The 26,822-nt window shown below is 44.7% G+C and overlaps 1 protein-coding gene across 2 annotated transcripts in view; it reads right to left on the bottom strand.

Moving 5' to 3' along the window:
- HMGA2 (high mobility group AT-hook 2) overlaps positions 1 to 26,822 on the bottom strand; it is a 119,638-nt gene that overhangs the window by 2,548 nt on the left and 90,268 nt on the right. The window contains exons 4-5 of one of the 2 annotated variants that reach the window (XM_074572641.1): positions 20,636 to 20,668; positions 19,913 to 19,999 (exon numbers count right to left, since the gene is read on the bottom strand). In XM_074572641.1, coding sequence (XP_074428742.1) covers positions 19,913 to 19,999; positions 20,636 to 20,668 — 120 coding nt within the window. Of the gene's footprint in view, positions 1 to 19,912; positions 20,000 to 20,635; positions 20,669 to 26,822 lie in introns of those variants that run through there. The other variant, XM_074572642.1, reaches the window with a different exon arrangement.

Below are 26,822 nucleotides of genomic sequence, written 5' to 3'. Positions count from 1 at the left end.
AGGAATTTACCCCCTCAGCCAACTGAGACCTTTTAAGAATGACCAGCTTAAAACAGCTTATAACAGTCTTCATACTTTAATAGATTTGATTTTCCACATGGCTTCATTTTGTCTGGGTGGCTAACTGACACAATTTATAACTCTCTTCCTTTCCCAGGCCACTACAGTACACCATTCAGCAAAGCATGCCTTAGAGCTTGCCTGCGTTATATGACCAAACTTCCATTCATTAGTGTTTGAAACACCTCAGCTGTGAAGGGCTCCTAAATGCTACCATGTGTGACACTGCTGCGGAGGAGCTGCATCAAGGAAAAACACGGGGCTTTAATCACAGGCCACTGCAATCCCCTTTCAAAAGGTTTCAATCTCTTCCCCACCCCCCACCCCTGCAAGAAAAGGTTGGAAAAAAAAGCTGTAAATCCAGGGAATAAACATAAGTATAAATGAATGGATGACAGCTTAAAAAATATAACCATAGCAGCATCAAGCCATGAGATTTCACACTGGTTTTGTTTAGTCTGCTTTGGGTTATGTGGGAAATGTGAAAAGCATGAAGCAAACGCTCCCCCCTCTCCCTTCATGCCCCCACCCCCTGCTAAAGCTCGGGCCTCAGATATTTAAGCCAGTAGATTTTTACCTCTTGACTAGGAAACAGGCCATGACCCTGGGGTACTCTCTCGAGCACCAGGCACAAAGAAAGATGTAGCGTGATCAAAGCCGTGGACGGAGGAAAGAGAGCAAAGTCAAGTGTCAGCTGCCCTCTGACCTTGACTTTTCAATTAATATTTAAATTCCAGAAGACACCGATCTATCATGCAGATGAACAGTTTCTTCCTCGCAACAACTCGTGTCCACTTGTAGCAGAGTTATATTCACAGTGCTGCTATGAAAACGATCTCTGACTCGCAAAACGATTAAGCAAATTTTACCCCGTCCCTGGCGGCACTGGGGGACCTGCACTCATACTCTACTGAATCCCATTAACGCATAATGCATTTTCCCTGCTTACCTTCCCCACAGAACAGGACTGTGGCTATTACAACATTTCAGTCAAGAAGAAAAATGGTATCTACAGGCACCTAACGAAGGGCTAATTTGGGCTGCATGTGGAGAGACAGCGCAAAATATGTTAGTAATTCAGGATTTGGGATGATCAAGGCAAACGCCAGCTTTGCCTCCAAGCCAAGTATTTCAGTTAAAAATTACGACTGTGGGTTCTGTGCTCTTAACATAATGCAGGTAGACACGTTTTGGTATTTGACAACGATCATGTGCTTAATTCCTTATAGCACCACCGTCAGCCCTGAGCCTCTCATCACCGTTTCCCAGAAGATGGCTGCAAACGCCGGGGTGCGGAGCGGCAGCTCACTTCGTTTTACACTTGGCTTGTCAGGAGACTACTGAAACCTGATGGCCTCATTCTCCATGAAGGTGCACTTCCGATCACGGAATAAGAAGGTTGGGGGAGAGGGGAAGTATGTGGAAGGGCGTACATCAGAGCCCAGCCAGGGCAGCCAGAGAGAGCTATTTCTAGTTAGAGAGTTGCCCGCTCTACTGATTTTTACTGTAAATCTCACAGTATTTTTTTTTCCTTGTAGCCCCTGCTGCAGTGATCAAGAAAACGAATGCAAAGCTCTTCCTTCATTTACATATGTATGGTCAGGTAATGAAGGTCGAGTTTCTCTCATCTGCTTATGTACATGAAAATATGTGTATCTGTAGTACCTGGAAGGATGAGAAACCAAAAATCAAGCTAAACCCTCACAAATGTTTAAATAATAAACTAATTATTAAAAAATATTTGAGACTGGCAGACTTCAAATTCACATCAGTCTTGGCAAACACTTTTTTACATGAAGAAAAGCTGGCAAAGGGATTGTTACGCAGCAAAAAGAAAACTTCCCTTCATTAAGTTAATTCCTTGCAAAAGCCTAAGATAGCTCAGTTACAGACAGGTGGTTTTAAGCCAACATATCACGTAAGTTCCTTGTCAAGGCACAGATGGAGACATGATCGCTGCTCTGGTGCTTACAATTCAAAGAAAGGGATAATACAAATCAGACATAGATGCATGGAGGGACCCAAAGGAAGAACTGAGTATAGGTTCTGAAAGAGAAAATGCAGATGTATAAGACAGACACAAAGAGGGATTATTTTTTTTTGCACTGGTGAAAAACTGGTTGCAAATATCAGAAGGCTGTGGAGCTGTGATCCTCAACGCACCCTTTGCCTTTACATGCATACACACTTCTCCCCAAAAGATGGAGGGGAGTGGGGTTTTGAAAACTGTGCACCCCATAGAAGTTGCAAACTGGTTCCACACTGAGTCAGAGAGATTCACTAAAGTGCAGTGTGACACATCAGGGTGCTGGGCACCTCAGGGAAAGGATGCTTTACCATCAGTTAGCACCCTCCAGGCACTTACAAGTCCTCACAAAGCCACAAAGGTCGATGGCATAGCCATGTATCATAGGATCAGTCCCCGAGTCGAAAGTCGAAAGAGGAACTGGGGCCGGAGTGAAATACTTTCTAAGTCCAGATGTGCTTCCGATCAAGTTGAAGAGCAGGGCAAAAATCAAGAAGGAAAGCATGGTCATTAGAGCAGACGTTAGAAATCCAAGTCACTCCATCACAGCGTGATCGCCACGCAGAGCATAAATTCAGCAACACCACCACAGGAACCACTCAGCCAAGAAGCGAAGGTTTCAGATTACATGGCAGCCTTAATTCAGGTTGTTCTCACTTTTTAGGTGCATTCACTGTAGTTGTGGAGACAGAATGGTGACATGTGTTAATTGAGCGTAAATGTTCATCGACCCAGTTTTGCCTTGAAACAGCAACTCCCCTGGTTATTTGTTTTCTGCTGCAGCAAGCTCGCAACAGGCTGGGCTAGCAGACTGCAAAGAGAAACCTGAGAAAGCTTCAAGCCAACCAGGTCGGATACGGCTAACGGAAGCCACCGCCACGCAGACCTCAGGACGAACAGGACACGCACCTGAAGGGCAGGGTAAATACACACATGCATAGCTCAGGCTCTACTTCCTGCTGCTTAGACAATACCCCGGGTGGCTCCCTGCCCATCTGTGCGCCCTGCATACACGCATCCTCAGGGGCTGACCAACACAGGGATGCTCTGCAGAGGCAGTTTTATGTGGCACGTCCTGTCCTAGGTTGTCCCATGCATGGGCACGTTCATCCTGAGTTGCTACAGGTCACAACGTGATATGGATATTAGGAAAAATTTTTACACTAAAAGGGTTATTAAGCATTGGTACAGGCTGCCCAGGGAAGTGGCTGAGTCACCACCCCTGAAGGTATTTAAAAGACGGGTAGACATAGTGCTTAGAGGTATGGTTTAGTGATGGCTTTTGTCCGAGTTAGGTTGATGGTTGGTCTCAATGACCTGAAAGGTCCCTTCCAACCTAGGCAATTCTATGATTCTATGATTGTAAGGCAAACTGCAAGCCAGCACCCTGAGTTGTTTCCACCTTTAATTGCTATAACTGCCCCACCAAGCCCGGGGTGATGTGGAGCTGCTGCCCCTCCCTAAAAAGGGCAGCAAGAAGGCTTTCTCCAAATCTCCTATGTGCACAAATGTCTAACAGGTCTCTTGAGAGGTACCACTGGCAAGCAGCTGGCAGATGGAACCCACTGCTGCAGGCCCCTCACCTCTCACTGGTGTTGGGTCCCAGCAGGAAAAGAAAGGACAGACGCTTCCCAACGTCTCACAGTGATATCAGATTAAAGCCAATGAATAAAGGTAACCTGGTAGTTCAGCAAAATTCTTATAAGTTATAAATCAGTAGTGCCATTAGTGTAAGACAGCATGAATAACAGGAAAAGTGATGAGTTTCATAGCTGGTTGGTTAAGAATAAGGCAGGTACCTAGGAACGGGAACAGACTGAAGAAGTTCACCACCAAAACATATTGCAAGCCAAAGAAGAACCATATTTGGCTAGATTGACTGAGTTCACCAAGCTGTCACTGCAAGTTTTGGGGTCTATGGCCACTGAGGACCACCAGAAGGACCACCTTGACTCGACCACGTGTGCGTTCTATAGGAGGGGACTATGTCCAGGAGGCAGGACAGCAGGCTTCAGTTACAAGTGCTATCTGCAGCCAGTATGCCTATTTGGGCTTGCCCAACACAGGATTTCAAAATACGACATCCCTGGTGGGATCTGGTTGCCTGAAGATAGGAGCCTGGAGCTGTTTTAGATACCCTGGGTACCTCAGCTGGTATCCAGTAGCCAGGCCAGAAGGCTGCTGGTCTCCTGTGTCATGTCTGCCTGCTCTGTGTGGATGTGTGTGATCCCCTGGGACACCTAAAAGGGCCCAGAACAGCAGTGTCGAGATGCATGGACCCACTAACCCTCTCTGGAGCTCTGATGCTGCATCTCTGCTTTTGAAGGTTCTCCAATGGGGAAAAATAAACTGGTGTATACTGCAGGAATATGTGAAGTGATAAGCACTAGCATGTGCACCTCATTGCTAAAGCTCAGTGGTGGCACCATCCAGAATGGAGCTGTGCAACGGATGACTGTATTTAAACTACAGTGTCTCTTCAGGTCAGAGCCACCCCGTGCTCCCAAGAGACTTCTTTCCCATGACATCCTGAGCGGGAAATGTAGCTCTACCTGCTGCCCAAGACCTCCATCTGGTGCTCCCCACTTGGTTGGTGTGGGCTATTTTTCTGGCAGTACAAGCAGCCAGTAGCATCCTGGTGTCCTCAAGAACACACAAGCTCAGTTCAGTCTCTGTATGTCCTCTGCATTCCTTTTTTTTGGTGGCCCCCTCCAAAATGGTCACAACAAAACCCAATGATGAGACAACTGTTGGTGTTTGAGAGGAGCATTCCCCCCCATCTGCAGAAGGGCAACCGTTTGGCATTTTTGTGAAAATGTTTGTTCTCTTTTAATACCCTGGGGCAAAGCTCCTTTATGGCTACTTCAAGGTTAATTGTCTTTCTCTCAAGAAACTCACTGGCAATTCATTTTTTTCACCTTCTGCTCATGAGTTTCTGAGACATGGATTTAAAAAACTAGAACAAATTTTGCAAGACGATCTCAGGATCACAGTAATGCTAAAAATATGGAGCCTCTGAATTTGTCAGAGATTTCATTTTATAACAAAGTATTAGCTATTGGCACAGATTTTGCTGGCTGCTTTCTAAGCCCGAGAGGGTATGCTTGAATAGATACGTCAAAAAGAACTGCTGACAAGAGCAACTTGAAAACTGTGGACTATTGTCTGCTGCTAACTTGTCTGAAATCCCCTGGCATGCAAGCTAATATTTTCAGAGGAGTCCTTGAAGCCAGTGGCTCCTATTGCAGATGCAGGGGCCTGGGCTGTGCCCAGCTGAGACACGGTGCCATGCCAATTGCTCCACAGCAAACGCACCAAACCGCTTTAGAAATTCATACAGCGCTAACAGACACTCGGAGTAGGTTTGAACCGCTTGAAGCTTAAGGTGGGATCTGCTGCTTGGAGCTACTTCACCCCCTGCAAAGCACACTGGTGAGCTCAGTGACAGCTGTCATTCATCAATGAGGCAAAGTTTAATTCCAGAAGCTGGATTCAGAGCTCAAATTGTTGCAGGTTTTTACTTCCCTCATCACAATAAAAGGATTTATTAGGGCAGAAGAGATCACCATGACCACATACAGAAAGGCTAGGCTACTCTTCTTACTGCTGGATTAAAGCATGTTTTTAAGAAGAGCACCTAAAGAAATTATTTCAATACAGAAACTCTGTATCCGAATACATAAAATTCAATCAGCCCACAAGCAAGCAATTTCTGTGCACTGTCGCTCCTAGCATGCTAGAAGGAGCACAACTTCTCTAGCCTGATGGTTAAAAGCAGTTAAAACCTCTGCCTACAGAGCAGATCTGAGAGCCCCTGCCCTCTCCCAGCCCTGTTTCTGCAGTCATTGACTAAGGCATGGGACAGCCCTGGGGGTAGCAAGCAGGCAGGTCCCCCCAGGGAAGCAAAACTCTCTTACTGAAATGTCATTAAAGATAAACAGAGAGACAAATAGAGAGGTGGCAGCTGATAGGGCAGTTCTGGGTTGCGATTTAAGGACTGGAAACCAACATTCTTGCTTTAAATGTCTAAGTCCCTATGACCTTAGCCTCTAATGGTCCACCTTGTCACCTAAGGCCTTCAAAAGACAACAGACTTGGCCATAGCAGGAGTCCAGTATTTGGATACCAGCAAGTGGCCTTGCTGAGCTGACGCTTAACTTTCCCAGTGCCCAAGTGCATGCTGGTGGGCATGTGCAGAGCTGCCTAACGCTCTTGGGAGCAGTCCAAGGGCTGGCAAGTGTCTTAAAGATCATTTTGACTTGGAGATGTCCTCAAAGCTTTCACGCTCAGGAAGGCAATGCACAACAGACAGCAAGAATAAAACTTATCTCTGAGACAGCACTGGTTTGGAAACTCAGATGCAGACTTGCTTTGAAATCCCCATGCTCTCTGGTTTGAAACAGATACTTTAAGCTGGGTTTTCTACTCTCCAGGAAGAAGCTGACCCACCAAGCGGTTGTGGACGGAGGGTGCACCTTCCTTCTGTTGAAGTAACTCCACTTTTATATAAATAATCAGATATTCTGTGAGGGATGGAAAGGGAGCAGAGAGAATAAAGCAAAACACTGATGCTGTCCCGCCGGTGACCAGCCTGCGACTTTTGAGCTGCATAGTTAGTGAGAAAATTAAGGGTGTCCTCTCCTTTCACTGCTGGAACAACACTGCTTGACTAGCAAAAAGGCTGCTCATGGGGCTTACTGGATGATCCACATCCCCAGCTGTTGGAGAAAGTGAACTAGCTGGGGCAGCCAGAGTGAAGTTGCTGGGGCTGTGCTGGGACTCAGCTACTGGTGAGCATGGCCCAAGTCAACAACAGTGGTAGAGGTCAGAGAGAGCTACCATCCCTGCACGCCCCCAAACCACTCCTACAGATCTCCTTCCTCTGCTGCAGGAAGTGTCTCACAAGGCTTGGCAAAATTTTGGTCCTTGAGTAACAGGTTCAGATAATCTGGTCAGAGATAACCTGGTCAGAGGGGACCAGGACAGTGCTAAGGAGGATCACTTCAGGACAGGACAGGACATTCCTCTTTAAGTTAGAACAGCCTTCTTTAAACATAGATTCAAGTCTCTTCTTCCTGTTAGATTAAGGGGGATTCAGAAACATTTGTCTATCTCCTACCTTATCTCCCACTAGGAGAACTGTTTGATATAATGGAGTGATAATGAGTCTCTCTGGTTACTTTTGAGAGAAAAGGCTTATCTGACACAGGATTTTTAAGTCCAGGGGGCTCACACTGAGAACTTCCAGAGACAGGAATTAGGCTGGTCGGACGTTTAGATGCCCTAAAAAGTACCTGCCTTAGGCTCTGCCTCTCAACATCTCCTACAGCCATGCTTAAACAAACCTCAGCTCCAGCTGTCCAACTTTGCCACGGATTTTAGAGCGGCCCTGAAATTAACTCAACAATGAGGTTTCTGCAAGGCAGCAGGTCACTCAGCGCTGAAGCCTGCGCGGCTGAAGCCTTTTGAAATTGAGACTCAGCTGTCTAAATTACATCAGGCCAGATTTCTTAAACGCATTTTGGCATCTGAGTATAGCAAGTGCCTTTTTGACCTAAGCAGGTCAAAACACTTTGAAAAAATCTGTTCCCCATGTGATTAAAAGGAGAGTGAAAATCTCCAGCAAAATCTCAGTACTGGTCAGAAGAATTTTGCAGGAAGCACCATTTAAAGTCTGCATAGCATAGGCCTAAAGCGAAAATGGTGCTTGAAGCAATCGCGGGTGCTGTGCTAACACTGACAGAGACATATTTTGTCTTGGAGAGTTTCAACCCTACAAGATGTAAACAGTTCTGGTGGGAAGGAAATAAAATATTAAGGGGAAGAAGGCAGCGGTGCTGTTAGAAACATATACAACCGAGCTGGACTAACACCAACTTTGAGAAGCTGCTCTTACAAACCTCTTGTGGAGGCTGTAAACTGGAGGAGTGGTAAACCCCCTGCATTCACACAGCACACCATGCTCCAGAGCCAAAATCCAGGCTGGAGCCTGAGGCAAGCAGAGGCTCTAATGATAGTCTCTAATCACTAATATGTATGTCCATAATTAGATGAAAGAGCAAAAAAAAGGGTGGATGCCAATCTTTAAAAGTCCTTCGGCTTGTACAGTTCACTGTGACGCTGGTGGCCACTGCATTAGCTCTGCTTTCTTGTGGCAGTGGAGATGGCAAAGCCCCAAAGGATTCTGTAGCCCATGCAGGTAAACCCGAGGGACTCTGCCTTCCTCTTGAGCCCCGGTGGCTTTTGAAACAGCATCCATTTCTGTGCATATTTCATGTTGAGCAGCAGAGGGAAGACGGCGGTGAAGGTCTCCCAGAATGGAGTAGTGAAAGGAACATTAGGACAGGCTTTGAAATGGAGGTCAAACACACATCGTTTAACTTTTGTCCCCCTTCCCCCAATTTTAGAACATGAAAAGGAGAATAAAGTAAGGCCTGTTGGATTTCTATTCTCCTTTTCCTCCCCCTCTTAAAAATGACTGCTTGTTACAGACAGGAAGCAACTGCCAGAAGTTATTCACCTCCAATCCTTTATCACTTAAAAAAGCATTACGGCTCGGTCCACGGAGCCACTGGCAACTGCGGTTTGGGAACAGCTATCTATCTGTAATGATAAATAATAAAATAAAGCGTCTTCCCTTTCGAATCCCAGCTGAGAGATTTTGCCAAGTGATCAAACTTGTCTGAACCTCGGCGCACCAGCTTTGAAGTAATAAGAAAGAGATTGAAAACCTGCAGCCAAGAGCCGCACACACCTCATTAGGGCCCAGCCACGCGGGAAGGCCGAGCGGCAGCCGCCGGGCCCGGCCCTGCGTACCCACTGGAGAGGGGCTGCGGGAAGGGGAGATAAAAGAGCCTTTCACAGTGGAAGTGGACCGGTGACATTTTTACGAGCACCAGCCCCGAGGCCGAGGGGGTCTCAGCCGGGCACGCAGCCCCCGCCATGATCCCCAGGCGCAGGCCTCGGGGCGGGCAGGGACGTGGGGGGCTCGGCTGCTGCCATTGTCCTTCCTCAGTCTCCCCCGTTTTTCCCTCTCCTTTTTTTTTTTGTTTCTGAAGGAGAGAGTTAACGTACAGGGCTTTACCTTCCCCAGGTTGGGCTCAGAAAAGCCACCCCCTCTCCCCAAATAAGAAACATATTTCTGAAAGATCACAAGCTGGGTTCTCCACTCTTGTTCAGCAAAGTTCATGCGAGACTTTGTGGTGTAATTCAGCTAAATGATTTTTTTTTCTTCGAAAAAAAAAAAACCCAAAGCAAAACAAAAACACTAAAGCTTAACAGACTTGTAAAACGTTTTTAAAAACGTCTGAAGAGTTTAATCACAGATCTTACCACACAGACACTGGTGAGGCTGTGTGCTGGCAGTAAAGCAGAGTATTTAACTTTGAGAGTTGAAGTTCTGGGTTTAATTTTCAGTTTCAGACTAAACAGCAGGTCTGCAGCGAAAGGCAGGGCGATGACTCCTGAGCAAAATGGGGTGATGGAAATGCTTTTCTTGCAAACTTTACCGATTGTGTAACCACGGAGCACCTCTTTGTGCAGGCGAAAGCACAAAATCAGAGAAGTTTGTGTTGGTTTTAATAAACTCCCCGCCCCGTCCCCTCCCTTTTTTTACTGCAAAAAATTCTGCTGCTATTTTATTATGTAATGCTGCAGGCTAAAAATATATCCCTAATTTAAGCCATCTTGCCAATAAATCTACAAATACCAGGTAATCCAAAAAGGGTACTTATGGTTTAATGACATACTCTTCTTGTCATCTTAATATGTTCAACTCCTAAAGGATTTAGAGTGATGCATTTAAACATTTTTTCAACTTCTTGAATATTTCCACACAATCTGGTCAGGAGGGCCATGAAGTATGGTCCTCTTCAGCATAGACAGGCAACCCAACTTTTCAGGCTCCATCTGCACCACGATCTGTGCTACCACAGGGCAAAGCTTTTTCTTTCTCTAGCAAGATAGTCTGATTCAAAGTGAGTGGGGCTGTCCAACTTAATAGATAGTGATTATTTCCTTTTGATTATAGAACCTTTTATGGGAGTTTCTTTTCCAATTGAACACGTCTACATTCTATAATCAAATCAGAAAAGGTATCCTGGTGGAAATGTGTGTTCAAAACATGTTTTCTTTTAGGCCTGAGACTGATTTACTGCAATTTATACCTCAATGTTAATCTATTCTCCTCTTCCTAAACACAAAAAAACCACTAATATAAATTACAGTTAATGCCTCACTGTATAACACAGTTCTCAGGAGACTATTATAGCCATGGGCGAGCCGCCCAACATACTGTAACTGTCTCTTTGCTCTTCTAATTTCAGTTTCCAGATTTTGACTCAAAATAAGCATGAGAATCAGGGAAGGGGAGGGGGTGGCAGCCATTCACTGCCCCAAATCTGATATCTCCCGGGTCCTAGAGCTCACATGTCCCTTCCTTCCAGACTCAAGTCTGGTTTCAATGGAGCTCTCATTTTTCTTCCCGCTAATCCTGCCGTGAGATCAACCATTGGTAACTCTGTGAGAAATTAAATACCAGGATGTGGGAAATCTGAGATCTGAATTCGGGCAGAATGTGGGTGATTCATTTTTTTATTTCTCTCCTTCTCTTTTCCCATGGTTGTTGTGTGGCAAATAACTCTCCAAACCTGAAATCAGAGACTGGCCCTGAACAATGTGACTACATTGACAGAGCAGAGGCAATGCAAGACATACATTGGCGATACTATATCCTTTTTTAATTTAAGAAAGAGCAATTTCTAAAGAGATATTTTGGCCAACATTTTCTGAAAACATTCTGGCATTTCCAGAAATGCCTTACAATGGGATCAGCAGCAGAACTTCATCATGGTGATGCTCACCATCTGCTGGAGCAGACTTCATAAAGCATTTAACATTTGTGGCATTGGGATCCCAATGAAACAGGATCCATGAGAGAGTATGCTATGGTGATGTGAGTGCTACAATGCCCAACACACAGGCAGCGGTATTGGATGGCTCTTTTCCTTCGTCAGTGTGAGAAAAGCACGTTTATTTATTTAGGTCCAATAAGGGTGAACTCAAGATGCTTACAAACACTGGACTGCCCAAAGGTTTAGGTCCTTCATGCACTGCGTGGCAATGTGCTAGTCTGAAAACCACCCACATACTCCTGTAGCCTTCAACCTGAAGTACCTAGGAGCATAATTCTCACTGCATAGTCTACTAAGAGGTTGTGATGCTTCCAAACTTTTTGTGATGCTTCCAAACTTTTTATGCTGCCTATAAACACAGCAGCAGCATGTTCACAATATCCAATGAGAAACCGATGACCATGAGCTCTGAACAGGGCCACAGACAGCAACCTGTCTGTCACAGCATGTGCTTTCCAACTGGTTTGCTTTACACCATCTCAGCACTATGGGACAGCACAGCGAGAGCACCAGCAGAAGCGATATGGGATGGAAGCTCCACTACGGGAAATGGTTTTAGAGTGTCTATCACGATTTTATTTTGTGCTCACTTTTATGAATCCTTTGCCTGAGTTGTCCTCTCCAAGCTGCAAGGGAAGAGGCATGCTCGCAGGTCGAGCCTATCCATCCCAGCCTTAACGTCTGGCACAGGTGTCACAAGCTGACGGGCTGCCCAGGGAGGACAGATATCATCCCAGGGTAGCATGGCAGCATCGATTTCAAGGAATTAAATTCCCCAAATTTCACAAACGCCCCGTAGTGACTGACAGAGTAGCTGTGAAATGCTTCTTATTATTCTTCAATTCCAAGACTGTTATTTTGGGCAACAAGAGGACCTTATAAAATTCCCAAGATGTCATGGAAACCCCGGAATAAAGTACAATATTGACTTCTTACTGCTTCCTTCCAGAACGTGTTTAAAGAAGTGTATCAGTTAATAAGGGCTAAGCATATTGCTCTTTTCCCTAGCCAAATCTTTTTAATAGTGCTGGTAAGCAAATATTATAACTGACCATCCCAGCAAATTATTTAACAGATAAAAAATGTATTTTCATTGGTCTTAACTTTGATTTTCTTTGTGTTTACCATATTCCACATTCATTGCAGCATACCTAATTTTTAACATTTGCAACAGAATTTATGTGGTCCTGAACTGGCAGGGCAAAGAGCAGCGATTTCTAGAAGTGGCTACGTAGAAGGTTCACGTTCCATGTTTTTCAGTGCAGCAGATGAGCTGGGTTACAGTCCTGGAGTATCTGTTAATAATATTTATGTCAGGAAATAAGGCATCTTTCAGTGACTTCAGCTGGGTGTGGAGAAGCAACAACAATGCTGACTGTGAAAGATGCAGAGCCTTTATGAGCAGCTCAGGAACCAAGCTCTCAGCAAAGAGCACTTTTTTCCTGAGCAGCCCTCAGACACACCTCATCTTTCCTAATTAGCATTTTGATTATTTTTGTTGCCATAAGTCCAGAGGCTTATTGTTCTGGTAGGTTCAACTTTCTGGACATCATTCTGGAAACACCTTAAAATAATCCAAATTTTCAGGGGGTAGCCAAGTACTGCCTAGAATACCGTATGTCTGTGAAGTAAGATACCCAAGTGTTGGCAGCACAGGCTCGTTACTCTTGGAAATCTCGGCCAAAATGCGTAGCATGTGTATGCAAAAGTAGCACTGTTTAATTTACTCTTGACTGACATTTTTTTAAACACTGTTCCCTGCCTAGATGTCTTCCTCAACGGTGTTTCCCAAGCACACGTCACAGCCCCTTCTCTTCTGGCTATCATTAGTGAGATTTTGGTTTGCGTTTTGTTGTGGCGGTGTGCTCTCCCCTTTTCCCCTTCCCCCCCCCCCCCCCAGTTCCTGCTCAAGCCATGGCCATCAGCAGGAGTTGTTATGAGTTGCACTTGAACTGTGGGAGATGGCTGGCAACATAACCAAAACACTGTCTGGAGTGGGGACCTAGGTATCTTGTTCCCATGCGAATATGACTTTAGGTCAATTCCCTTACTCCATAAATAGCGGACAGCCCAAGAGCCCTTTGAGCTCTCCTGCACGGCAGCGGGCTGCACGACAGGGTCTCCCCTTGAGTGGGGACGCTCGCTTAAGGTTCTTCTCCTCGAGGTTGAGAGATTCCTTGCCGCAACAGATTCTCGGTGACTAATAACATGCTAAACTTTGAAATCTTAGCTAAGTGATATAAGGATTGATTGCGCATATATAATCCTTTAGACATAAACTGTTGACCAAGTCTGGGACTAGGATTGGATCCAGCCGCACCTAGACTCCTCTCTGAGAAGGAGTTTAGAAAGCAAGGGGGTCCTTTCCGAACCTCGTGACTCAACGGGAGGGTCTCCCTGAGAGCTTGTCTGACCCTGGCCTCTATGCAGTAAATAATCAGTGTACCCTGGCATCGAATCTCGTAAAACACTGTTGCATTCACTACTAACTTTGTTAAATCACTGGTTTATGTTAATAAACATTTCACTACTTCTCTCTTACAAGTGAAGTTAATCACTCCGCCTGCGACACGAATTGGAGCCAAGTTCTGAAGTGGATGGAGTACCTCCCTGAGCAGCTTCCGTGCCACAGCCATGGGGTCAAACACTAAGCCACCCTGTCCACAGCCATTACCTGCCCATCTTGGGTTTCTTCCCCAAGCAGAGAGAGCGATGAGGTGGGTAGAGGGCAACAAGGAGCGTTGCTGACTTAGGGACATGTTTTAGCTTACCCTTTCAGCCTCCAGCCTTGTACCACCAACTGCTGCGCCTGCTCCGAGGGCTACGCATGGAGCGCCTCAATAGCTGTAGTCCCTGAATGTTTCTATGTGACATTAGGGACAGGCCTTGCCCAGCACACAGGAAAAGAGCAGCGACCTGAGAGCATGTCTGTATTGAATAGGCAAATATGTGACCGGTGCCGCATTCAGAAAGTTGCCTCCTGCTCTAGGGCTTGTCTCACGGACATTAAATGTTGCCGATTTGAACAGTTAAAATAACCTTTTTTTTTGCCCTTGTTGAGAGCTGAAGGCTCCTCCTGTGCTGGGCTATGCCATGGCACTCCTGCTCTTCGACTGACTCAGAAACTGGCTGACAAGGACATGACATCTCCAAGCGGCATGTTGCTGCAGGCAAGACTCTGAATCCCCCAGACAGTCCCTGACAAGACACGAAGCAAAAATATCTTGCTAAATCTGATTCCTTTTTCAGTCACATCAAATCGTAACTACCTTTCGCAGGAAGGGAGCATCGGCACCTCAGTTTCAGATGAAGGAGAATCAAGGCACTGGGAGACTTGCTCAAAATGGGACTTTCACACTGCAGTGCTCAGTGCTAATGGCTTCAAAGAAAGCAAGAGGCTCACCCAGCACGACGCAGCAACCTATGTCTTCAGATCACTGTAGGTGATCTGAAGCCAAATTTCTGGAAGTAGGATCTCAAAAATGTTGCTCTATCATAGCTATGTAATAAATGACAATCATAACTACTTAAAACCTTGGAAACCTGAATCTTACACTGATTTGGGTATTTAGGTCTAGCCTTGTTGAATGATGCTATTCAGAGTCTATTCAGAAGTTATGTCATATAAATAACAAAATATTTGCTGTCGGAAATACGTGACTTTCTCTTCTAGCCCTCGTCCTTTAGCACAGGTTAGTGCTTTATCTGTTCATAGAACTGATAATTGCAACTTCTGTATTTTTCCCCAGATTTGTTTTTATTTCAAAAGACTGTGCTCTTTTTTTTTTTTTTAGTCATCGGACAAGCTATTCAGTAGCGCTATCACAATAAACCAATTACAAAAGAAGACTGAATATGTCTGCCTTTCGAAGGTAAGCCCAGCACCCTCCATGAGACTCCGTCTACTGCATCCAGGAAGAGAGCAAGACACTTCCCTGATTTCCTTAAAATCAAATTCAAACCTCTCCCAGCGCAATGGTAGGTCCCTACCTGTAGTTCAGGCATCCACCTGATTTCTTAATAATTCTGGCTCCAGTCCACAAATCTGTTACTACTCCAATTTTGTATTTGGATTTTACACCAAGCAATCCTTACATGTTGCTTGAAATACATGCAGCGGAACTGGTAACAATGAAACATACTTTTCAAATCGGAGCCATTTTTCGTAAGACTTCCCATGACATTTTTATCCATTTGTTAAAACAATGTTTTCAAATCAGAAAAACATTTCCAGAACACTCAGAAGCTAAATCTGGAAAGATTTTGCAGGGCAAAAGTGTTCAAAAAACAAAATCAAATCCTATTTTGATTTAAAAAACTGAGTCCCCAAGTGATCATAATATTGTGAAGCTTTGGAAAAGCAAAAATTCCAAGGACACTTATGGGGGAAGGGATCAATAAAACCAGGTTATTTCACCATTAAGCTATTTATGCAAAACCTCTGACCAGTTCCACCCTGACTGGTGGTGACGGGAGACAGGGTGTTGAGCTGGAGTGTCCCACAGCAGGTCCAGGGCTCAGCCCCACTGGGAAAGTTTTGGGCAGCTCCACTGGGACCACCCTCCACACCGGGAGGTGCAGTGAGCCTGGGCTGGTGGAGCTGTGATAGACACTTGCTCAGCACATATGCACATGGTACCAAGGGCCTCTAGCACATAAGATGTCCCCTACTGCTGTCTTTGGGAAAACATTGAGCATTTGCTTTAAAAATAACAATAATAAAAGAATGGTAACTCGGTCTTTCAGAGGATGTTCTGGAGTGGTGTGTGTTAACACACATGCGGTTATCCTACTCTGAAGTATAAAATTCCACGTACCATTGGAAAATAACTTTTGTCCCTCTGCAATCTGGCAACTTTCTCACTCTCCGTATCAGTAAATGCAGAAAAAGTACATGACACACAACACAGCTTGTTGGATGCAGCGGGAAGAGCAACGAAACCCCAGGGCACCAGGTCAACCTCCAGGGCAGAGGTTTTTCAATGTTTCTACAGCCAAGGCTCGGTTGTGTACGGCTGCAATATTTCTGGCTCGGCAGGACGCAGGGCGGGCTTGGACAGTGGCACACACACTCTCAGATGTGTATGTGCACCTGCATGGGTGCAAAGGATTTACCATCTTGCTTGCGACACTGGAAGCTTCTTTTCAACCTGCTAAAGTGGATCTCTGGAGTATTTCTACCACATTTCTCTCTGGGATTTCCCAGAAGGGAAAAAAAAATAAATCCACATGTGACGGCTTGCGTGTATGCAACACACCTGGAGCTTGTGGACGTGCAGATTTATTGGACAGCACAGAGAGGCGACGCAGCGCACGCAGCGTGGCCCAGCGCATCGGACCTGCCACACAACCACCACAGGTCCCACACTCAGCTCTGCTCACAAAGTCTGCTGCTTTTGGGCTGCATATGAATGCGTGAATCATCGATGTAGCTTCTGGGCTGCAGAGCCTGTCTGACGCTTTTAGCATTTACCGTGTCCTACGCTGAGTAGGCATATGTGATGGATGCAGCTGGGGAACACATATATTGAGGTTGTGAGGTTTATATATATATTATGACTAATTAACATGCATAACTTTATTGATACCAAGACTAAAAAATGAGTAACAGGAAAAAATACAGCAAATCTGCGAAGTAACACTTTTCTTTTTAGCTTTTATTCTCGTTGGGATTTGATTTTTTGGGGCATTGATTTAAAAGCATCTAATGCATTTAGCATTAGGTAGAAAGTAAACTTTATGTGTACTTTTGGTGTACTTTTTCTGTACACTTTTTTGTATACATTTCTCTATGTACACTTTAAGTGCACTTCTTCTGACTGACACACTGTCTTTCTGACTGATATGCTGTCTTTCAGACTCAGATACAAAGGATTTGCAAGGATTTGAGATTTTAATAGACCTCCCAAAGAGATTATAAGAAGATTTTCAAAGGGCTGCTCTACACTCAACAGTATTTCTTCTCTCCAGAAATGATAAAAATAAAACACGTTCTGTTTCCAGAAAACTTTGATAGCTTTCATGATGTTTTCCTAAAAATATCTATTTCCTTTGTATTACTTAAGAATGTTACTCCTCCATATGGCTGAGGCTACAGATGCTACAAACAGCTTAAAACTGAGGAAATGGAGAAGCTTCTATTGGGACTGCTTATTTGCACACCTCACTGTTTTCATATATTCAGTGGAGTCGAATATATTTCATATATTCAGTGTAGTCATACTACTACATCATGATTGTAAGATCTGGCTGTCCATTCTTTGGAGACAGAGTGGATTTCAAAGGCGCGTCTTCGTTTTTGAGGTTTAGGCACAAATTTACGTGAAGGCGCTGAATTTACCAATGTCTCACAGTTAGACTGGCTTTCTTTTCCTCGTTTCCCCAAGGAAGTGTGAGCATATGTGTCAGTGATCATCACAAAGATGCATGCAGACCACAGTAGTTAAATGTTTGTATTAATGATATGGGTGTGTAGATTTCCAGTGGATTTTACCGTTGCATTTACCATCTGCGTGGTGGTAAATCTTCAGAGCTCTGGGGATGTTTGGAGATATTGCAGAAGTTTATACAGGCATCCGTATGGCCCTAAACTGGACAGCAGATATCCATAAAGAGATTTAGAGCATGGTGGAGCCCTGCACGATGCTTAAAATCTGGGAAACAGTGATGGGAACAGAGCTGTTATTCAAAAAATGAGAATTTTACCTGGTCTTGCTGGTTTTATACTTTTAAAAATGACACAAACCCAAGAGGCATAGGTACTAGCAACAGTAACACGAGTAACAGTGATGGAAACTAATGCTCATAGAAATCTTTGAGAATATACCTAAATTCAAGGCACGGCACTCAGGGGTGAAACCCAACCAAGAGTTTCTGCCACTTTTACCAAGGCAGGCTGGGGTAACACGCTCACCATCACACGGCAGTTCTCGACTGTAACCTCTTACAGTCCCCACCGACGAAGAGAGGACACATTTCTAACTTAATCCAGACTGCCACATGGTAAAGCCATCTGGGAGGATATTTTGAAGGAAACAGATGGAAAAGGAAGAGATTCCTCTGAATGTAGTGTAAGATTTACATTATCTTCCATGAACTTCCATGTAGTCCCCATGTTTATATAATTTATCACTATTTCCTTAGACAGCGCAGATTAGGAAGCCTGCATGAGCTCATGTTCTTGTTGTTAATTCTGAGTCTGAACCTCCCTCCTTTAAAGGGAAATTCAGTAGTATAAAAAGAAAACGGAGAAAGGCAACCGGCCTTAAGTGAAACCCAGCAGCATGAAGTTCCTGATTGTCCCAGGAATTACACTGTTTTACCTCCTTCTTCTTTCAGCCTCAGGAAGACACTGTCATGAGCGCTTGCTCACAGTGATAATTTTTGTTGTCTGCTATGCACCCACATCCAGCAAAACCGCAACATTGTGCTAGCGTAAGCATGGGAGCAGGGCGTATTAAAACCAGGAAGGGTTAAAGACAAGTCAATGATTTCACTGAACATCCCTCAGGCCAAGGATTAAAAAAAAAGAAATGTTCTCTGAGTGAAGACATGGCACACAATATAATTTAAAGAGTGTAACCTCACTAGTCATATTGTGATGACTGGGGATTTCTAAAAAGCCCTCTCTCTCCTTTCATGCATTCTTCCGTGCCTCCTCATTTTCTATACAAACATTTCCATTACTAATGGGAATGTCAAAGGGCCTCCTTTTCTCTGCCTCTGACCATGGAGATGCTGCTGAGACACTGTGCAGCAGCGGCTGCATCCGGCTGGCTGAAACACCCTATGGCATCCTACAGCATCCCCACTGGAGTCACTGCTTCGGGGAAGACAGGACAGGAAGATCCATAAAGGGAACCCTGGTGCTTTGGTTCAAACGCCTACATCATTTCACCATCAATTAAATCTGTCGTTACTTTGTTCTGCTACCAAAAGACGGAGACCCGGGTCCCCTCTTTGTCCTCCCACACCCCAGCCCAGCCTCAGTCCCAGCCATTTCTTCCTCTCTTGTGGTAGGGCTCATTGCAAACAAAATACTCGCAGGAATAAGTGCCCGGGGAGACTGGAGAGCTAGCGGCACCCCATGTGCCATCAGCAGCAATGGCTTCTGCCAGGCTAGTCACCACCTCTAGACCCCTTTATCCCACCGGGCCTGGTGGGGATGAGCTCTGCTATGAACCAGAGCAAACCACAACACAAGCAGCCTCACGGAGCCTCTGCCCCCTGGATTTGGCCTCCTTTGCACAGCAGGGTTTAAGCCTCCCTGTCTCTCAGGTGCCATGGAGGAGATGGCTGGCTTTCTGCCCGCCAGCAGATTTACTACCACGCCATAGTAGGAATAGCCTGATTGTGGCCGTAACAGTTGAAGGATGTAAGCGAGACCAGGGAGAGGAAATATCTTTTATTAGAACAACGCGGTGTGTTTTGAATTGTGTGGTGTAAGTTAGAAGGTTATAGATGGTAAGTCCTTGGGGACTGATGTTGTGTTTCTTGCATAAGCTGGCCTAATAAAAGACATTACCTCTCCTTGCAAAACTTACCTCACTTGAAAATACTACTACATTCATCCTCTATGTTTTATCTGCCTTGTGGAGACCTTAATATTATTGCCAGTGCTATGGATTCATCATTGCTGTGACTGTACTGATTTCTTGTGTAGAAACCTGATTCCTGCTCATGCTTTTGAGAGTTACATCATTTCACCCCTTCAACTCACAGCTAGGATGTTTTCTGTTTCTTATGTAACAGCTCCTAATTCAGATTACAGTAGACATTACAATCATGTACACGGTACAATAGCATATTAAAACCATAAGGTGGAAAAACAAAAGTATTACTCCCTTCTGAAAGCAGACCCCTTTCCAGAAAAGCAGAGGACCCTTTATGCTCTTGACTCAGCAATCATTCATCTTCACAGAGGTACGGCAGCACAGCCCAGAGACTCTGCCGGGCAGGGATGGACCTGCTCCCAAGCCCACAGGCTTTTCTCTGTTGCTGCCTATGTAACAAAGTGGTAGAGTTAGGGTGTTTGGGGCTTTTTTAACATGGGGTGGGCTGGGGAAAGAACAAGGAGGTGATCATTAAGTGCAGTGTTTGACCAGTTTCATGACACCCTAGCTTGCACTTTGTCCAAGGTATTAAAGAAGAATGATACCATCCAACAGAAGAAGTTCAAATGTGTTAGTCTTTATGATGGATCCAGTCTAGCTGCCAAGTTCAGCCTATTTTCTTTTGTGGATTTAGAGACTCCTTGAGACTGAGTGAGGAGAAGGGTTTTATACCTTTGCCCCCCTCCTTGCTGTAAGCAGTCCCCAGTTACTCATGTCCAGGACATGCAGAGATACCTATCACATGCTGGACTTATACCAGAGATACGTGTGCGTGTGCCTGCATTATCATGGCAAGGTGGCTGCTAAAGGAAGAGGACATTTCTGAGCAAGCACCGTTCGCTGCTTCCTCCTCTGGGCCACCACGTGAACTGTTCTGGTGGCTGTGACTAGCAAGCCAACAGCTGTCCCCCTGCTCATATGATTGATGTACTTCCCTTCATTCTTTACAGTAAGGGAGACCACTATAAATACTGAAGAGTTATTTCATTTAAAGATTTTAAAGAATGTAAATTAGCTTTTCTTACCTGAGCAGGCTTCTTTTGAACCACTTGTTGAGGCTGAAAAGTAAAACAAAAGCACGATGAGAAACAAAATTCACGGAGGTCACTTCACAGTGATTTCACAGATGCTCAGAAAAATGTTTTCAGCAATAGAAATAAAACACAGGCAAAGCCCACATTCAGAAACAGAGTGATGAACATACCCAGCTCTCACACCCAACCTCTCCTACACTCACCTATGTGACCTTGCTCTGAAGTAGTTCAGAGGCTGTGGATGCAGAGGAATACGCTAAGTCTGTATAATTAAAACCAAGGTGAATTCTACTTCAGCATGTTACGTCTGGCCTAATTTTGTAACTAGCTTTTGTTGTCTCCACTGATGCTGTACGCTCTCCGTGCTCTTTTAGCTATGAGTGGAGAGTCCTGCTGTGGGGAAGCCCTCCCTGCTGGCCGTGAGCAGGAGCACAGCTCAGGCAGAGAAGTGAGGGACACATAACCCCATTCCCAAGCCAGGGCTTCCAACTTGACCAAATCCAGCCCTGCCCAAGCCAAGAGGCTGGGACGGGCAGCAGCTCCAACCCTGGGAAGCCCTGGTTTGGGAGCTCTAGCTGAATGAAGCCTGTTGACATGATTTCAGGGATGCCCATCATGGGGATGGCTGAGCGTGTGGCAGAGAGAACAGGAGGCCGTGTCCATCTGCCTACACGGGACCTGGTGGCACAGCCATGGGCTCCTCAGCAGGTCTCCCTCCTGACTGCTCCCACGCAGGAATGGGAAACTCCCACATGAGTCAGGAAACCCACCAAGGTTCCAGTGCCCTACATCCCTGCCCTGAGGAGGAAGAAGAGTACCGATTAAGGAACTAACACAGGCGCACTTAAAATATACCACTGCCGCCCAGGTGATGTGACGATCCTTGAGGGTGCGAGGAGCAGCACAGAACAATAAGACCACAGATATAGGATGAAATCCTGACACGGAGAGCACAAAAGGGCTTTTCTTACTTCAGTGGGGCAAAGCTGCTGCCTCCCCCCGCAGCCCCCCCAGCACTTTCTGTTTTCAAAGTATATAAATTGCACCCAATGATTTTCTTCCTGCCCTTCCTTCCTGCCTGTTCCTAATCCCAGCCGTGATTTCAGTGCCTCGCTTGGGCAGAAGCCAACGTGCTGTCCCTCTGCATGGCCAAAAACCTAATTGTCATGACAGCGTAGTAGGAAATAACTGGAATATTTCTGAATAAACAGTTTAGTGTAACTGGCCTTTCAGAGCAATATTTCAGTGGGAAGGATCAATGAAAACGTAAATTAAATGTAACTGATTCAATTCAGCCTGCCCACCACAACTGTCCCATTTTAACAAGAGATGCTTTGTTTATTTTCAGTCTTTTTCTAATTCAGCAGAATCCTATTGCTGTTATATTGTTATATTTTTGTATCTGTGCCCCAGGCTCCAAGTTCTGCTCTCAAATAAATATAAAAAAGAAACTACGTGATGACTGGGTCCGTCTTTAAACTTCAGGGCGGACCCCTTTCTTTTCCATTAAATTCCCTTGCAATGGAGAAGCCATTACCAAGGCACACGTTTTACTGATGCCTTCTCCAGGTGGACTGCAAGCCCTGAACTCATTAACGGACATTTGCTGCCCTCAGACAAAGGAATGATTTGTTTTAAAGGAATTACAGAACTCATTGAGCTCTTCAGTAATCTGCCACTAGTGCTTTTCCGCTTTCTTTTTTTTTGCCCGCTCATTACACCTGTACACGTGTTTACTCCCAAACCGCAAGAAATCAGCAGACATTCTTAGAGGCTGACTGTTCTCTCCTGCTCAGAAATCCCCATATATTTTTGGCCATGCACTCTGCATTCATGTGACTCTCACACACTGTAGCTCAATGAAATCTCCTGAAAGGGCTGCCAGCTCACCAAATTTTCCATGAATTAGGTCCTGACACTTCAATGAGAGGAAAGACAATGTCTGAAACAAGGCCAGCTCTGGCTTTCTGCCTAGTATGTGTCACAGTAATTCTACCAGCTGCCCTTCTACACAGCACTTCATACTTTTCAGACCACCAAAAAGCCCGTTGAATACTTTCAGTGATAGCTGGGGCTCAAGCTGCCAGTGTGTTTTCCCAGCCTCTGGCACCCAGTGGCTCCGGACTGGACCTAGAAAGTTTTCTCTGTGTGTTTCTTTTGTTTTGTTGTTATTTTTATGAATGGCTTTCGCAGGGGACTCTGACTCCAGCACGGTCCTATCCAGCCATTCATAAAAAGCAGAGGGAAAATATTGTACTTTGCCCAGTTGGAAACCGTCTCTGATACTGACCAAGGCTTTCAAGAATCTTAGTCATTCAAGACCTTTGCTATCGTAGTGCTTCATGTCGAGAGCTCCCTGGCACCGCTTGCTTACTGCTGGCTGGGTTTCCACGGGATTTGGGATCTGGAGGTTCAGCCCCTGTTACGCTTTCTCCCTTAAATGGAAGCAGCACAGCTATGAAAGCCCAAAAGCCGGGCTCAGCCCCTCGGCCGGCATTAGCGGCACACAGCACCGACATGCCGGGAGCCGTGCCCACTCGTGTCACGCTGAGGGCTCCAGCTTGTGGCAGCTGAATCACTGCAAGTGCTGGCTGGCAGGGGCATTGCTTTTCCTGCTTCAGCCTGGCTGCGTGGGAGAGCTATCTGGGCGAATCCAGGCTGGATAAATCCAGCAAGGTCCAGTCCTGAGGGGACTGCAGTGTCCGCTCACTTAGGTCACCCCAGACGAGAAGAACTGAGGCGTACAGGAATAATGAGGAATTTCCCAAGCAACCCCTTTCATTTCTCTAACTGTTGTGGATGTGATGCCTTTGGAAACTTTTTGACACGCTACAGATACAAACGCCGTGACTGGCTAAGCTTTGTGTTCACTGAGTTAAGAGATCTTTTCAGGGCTTCAAAGCCGACACCTCTGATTCAAAAGAGCATTACAACTGCATGTTCAACTAGCTGGAAAGAAAGAGAATCTGTCTTGGTTATGGAAAAGACTGGGACCATAAAAAAGCCAAGCACAAGAGACTTTGAAGAGGTGCTTTGGAGGAAAATAAAGTTGTATGCAAGACATGAGAGCTCTGAACTATTACGTATCCACCCAGGAGCCTGTAGAGCAAGATGGCAGACCTTCTGCTCTGCCAAAAGCTCTCTCTTATGTCAGTGATCATACGTATAGGGAGCTTCGTGCAAAACAAGGCTTTGACGTTTCATTTTTATCCTAAGTTTAAAAAACAGCTATTGTAACTGAATGTGTATCAGATGAAATTCCATCCACTTGAAAGCAAAATTCAGGGTTTTTTACATCACACGCAAGTACAAGTCAACCTTAAGTAGCTTTCTTAAATCTGTATGAGACATAAAGAACAAGTGGCAGTGCTGGAAAAATCCCATGACCGTGTCATTTAAACGTCTGTCATACAAGAACAAATCCAAAATACAGCAGAATTTCTTTTGCCATGCTTAAACTGTTAAGTATGTGAACTAAGGCAAAAGATAATAATTAAAAACTTCAGGATAAGATTCCTAACTTTGAACTGAACAAAAAATAAACCACCTAAAGAGGAAAATACAGCACGTTTTTGGTGTTTTTATCTTTGCTGTAAGATTTGGATGTTCAAAGCCCAAGTGCTTATCTTCTACAAGACACTTCTTCCACTTCTTCTCTGCGACAACATTCCTAATTTTATTTTATTTTCAAATTCTGTTACTTTACTCTTTGCCAATACCTTAGATGCATCCATACAGCCTATATAGTCACTGGTCAAATAATGTCTTTGCCTTCTCTATGAGAACAAAAGAGCAGCCTCATGCGATGAGTCCATATTCGTTGTGTACCAGGGGTCAAAAGTTGTATCAAACTCAATTTGTCACAATTCCCATTCACTGGACTACTTCTTAAATGGTGACTTGTCATAGCGTTATAAAAATAAGGAAAGATAAGGGTAAGCCTATGTCAACTAGTATGAGCAATGCTGGAACGCGTTTTTAACGATTGAGGATAAAAGCACGGGTTTGAATGGAAATCATCCCCTGACTGCTGTGCCTGGAGCTCCAAGGGCAAGCTGCACACTCACTGTGCTCCTAGATTTTGTGTTCGTGGCTTCCTCTTCAAACTGAAGATGTTTGACTGATGCTTCTTGGCAACAGTGACTCTCTGTTTTATTCCCACAGCTTGACACAGACAAGATATTCGCATGGAGGTGGCTCTGCTGGTGAGACTAAATGACCATGATGGAAACTAATACCCAGTTAGGATGACATTTATAGTGCTGACAGCTCAGTGTTGTGCAGAAATCATTAAAATAATTTCATAGGTCACCCAAACACTTGTAGTTCTAAATTAAAAGATGAGTAAAACCATATTTAGTCTTTTTGTCTACATATCCTCAAAAAATCAGGAAGTTCATATTATACCAGTTGAAACCAATATAATCCAAAATAAATCATGTCTTCCAAGCAGTTCCATATGACAGCAGAGTAACTACTGTTCTGCCCTACAGCTTTAATTGGTTCGAGTCCAGCCCTTCCCTCCCTCTTCCAGCACAGAGTGATGCAGCCTTCCAGGGAGCCCTCGCCTCAGGGCAAAAGCTACTTTCGGCTTCATGACCATCAGCAGGGATCTACCCCATGCTGCACAGGACGGTTTGCTTGCCAAGCGCTCCTCTGGTCCAGGTATGCTCACGGCTTGGCTTTAGAAATGATCTTCCTTTCGAGGGGGTAGCAGAAATGCTTTTTTACCCCATCAATAGCGAGGGGGGATGCCCCCTCCACCCAAGCAGAACTGGCTTGTGCTTTGGAAGCACAGGTCATGAATTCTCCTGCCTCCATCGCACGTTTGCAGTCAACTGGCAACCGTGGTGTCTGTGTACGCACACTGCTGTGGGTCATTAGGATCTAACAGCAAAACCATCTGGCCCTTAGAGTTCAAAGGAGATTTCACAGTCCTCTGTGCAGTCTCATAAATGAGGCTAATAGTAATCTGTGGAGAATTTTGGCAAAATCCGTGGAACTTTTATTCTCTATTTTCTATCCTACTTGGCACTCCTCTGAGTTTTTAATACCAAATACAAAGTCAGGTCATTCAAAAAATATTTATTAGCTTATTAAACTGACCTCCCCTGACTGCTGCTGGAAAACCCTGCAGCATCTCAGGAGTTGCACCAATAACTTTAGCTGATGACAAAGTAAATAGTACTTCAATTCCACTTGTGGAGGAGGGCAGAGAGCATCAGAGTTTTCCAATACACAAAGTGACTTTTAAGAGTTACTTGACTGGCAACCAAATTTTGTATTTTAATTGGCAAATTCAAAACATGCTGTTTCAAATGACTCTTTTGGTAGCCTGAAAATTCAGGTACTGGCACATATATCCAATCAGGTGTGTATATATCCAATGGAAGTCAAGCCACTGACTTCAGCAGGGTTTGGATTTCTGAAGTTTTGTTTACATGAAGCTACTTTCATGACATTTGCAATGGTTTTATGTTCTGAGAGGATAAAAACCGTGGAAGAAATATATTAAAAATAAAATTCTCTTTTCTTTTACACTTGTGTAACCCATTATTTTTCAGTTGCTTTGACCCAACCTTCCTCACAGAGGTAGATTTCCCCCCACTGCAGACCTTGGTTAAGTACAAATTTAATGCTTAGAACAGGAAGGGAAAATCCATAATTTTTCTTCATCTGCTAGCTGAACCATTAGTTCAAGCACAACAATGCTTTAATCAAAATTCAAAGCACAGTAGCTGTTAGTTCAGTGCTCTGGATAGATGCTGTTAATTTTCATAATGTTTCAGCCAGTATTGGTTACTTTTCCATAAAATATTAAGGGTAGTACAGCTTATGAAATACCCATTTAATGGGCCTTGTACTTGTGGTTAAATACTATAAGCAAAGTTTAAATTGGCACACTTGGCTAAAATCAACACAGTTTGGCAGCAGGAGGATCTGTTGTTGCTGACTGCTCTTCTTCAGAGATACCGCTGCTCTGTGGTTCCCCTGTTACTTCATTATCGTCCATCACGTATTTGATAAGCTTTCCTGATGCATTTTGCTCAGGTTTAGTTCAGCACCCTGTGCACTTTTCTGCTAAAATATTAAGAAGCAATTTCTGCTTTTCGGAACAATCCTAGCACACAGTTCAGCACTGAGGTTTTCTTGATATACACCTACGGAAACACGAGCC

Source organism: Larus michahellis, chromosome 1, assembly GCF_964199755.1.
Source record: "Larus michahellis chromosome 1, bLarMic1.1, whole genome shotgun sequence".
Taxonomy (NCBI): Eukaryota; Metazoa; Chordata; class Aves; order Charadriiformes; family Laridae; genus Larus; species Larus michahellis.
This window is presented reverse-complemented; position numbering and strand designations above follow the sequence as displayed.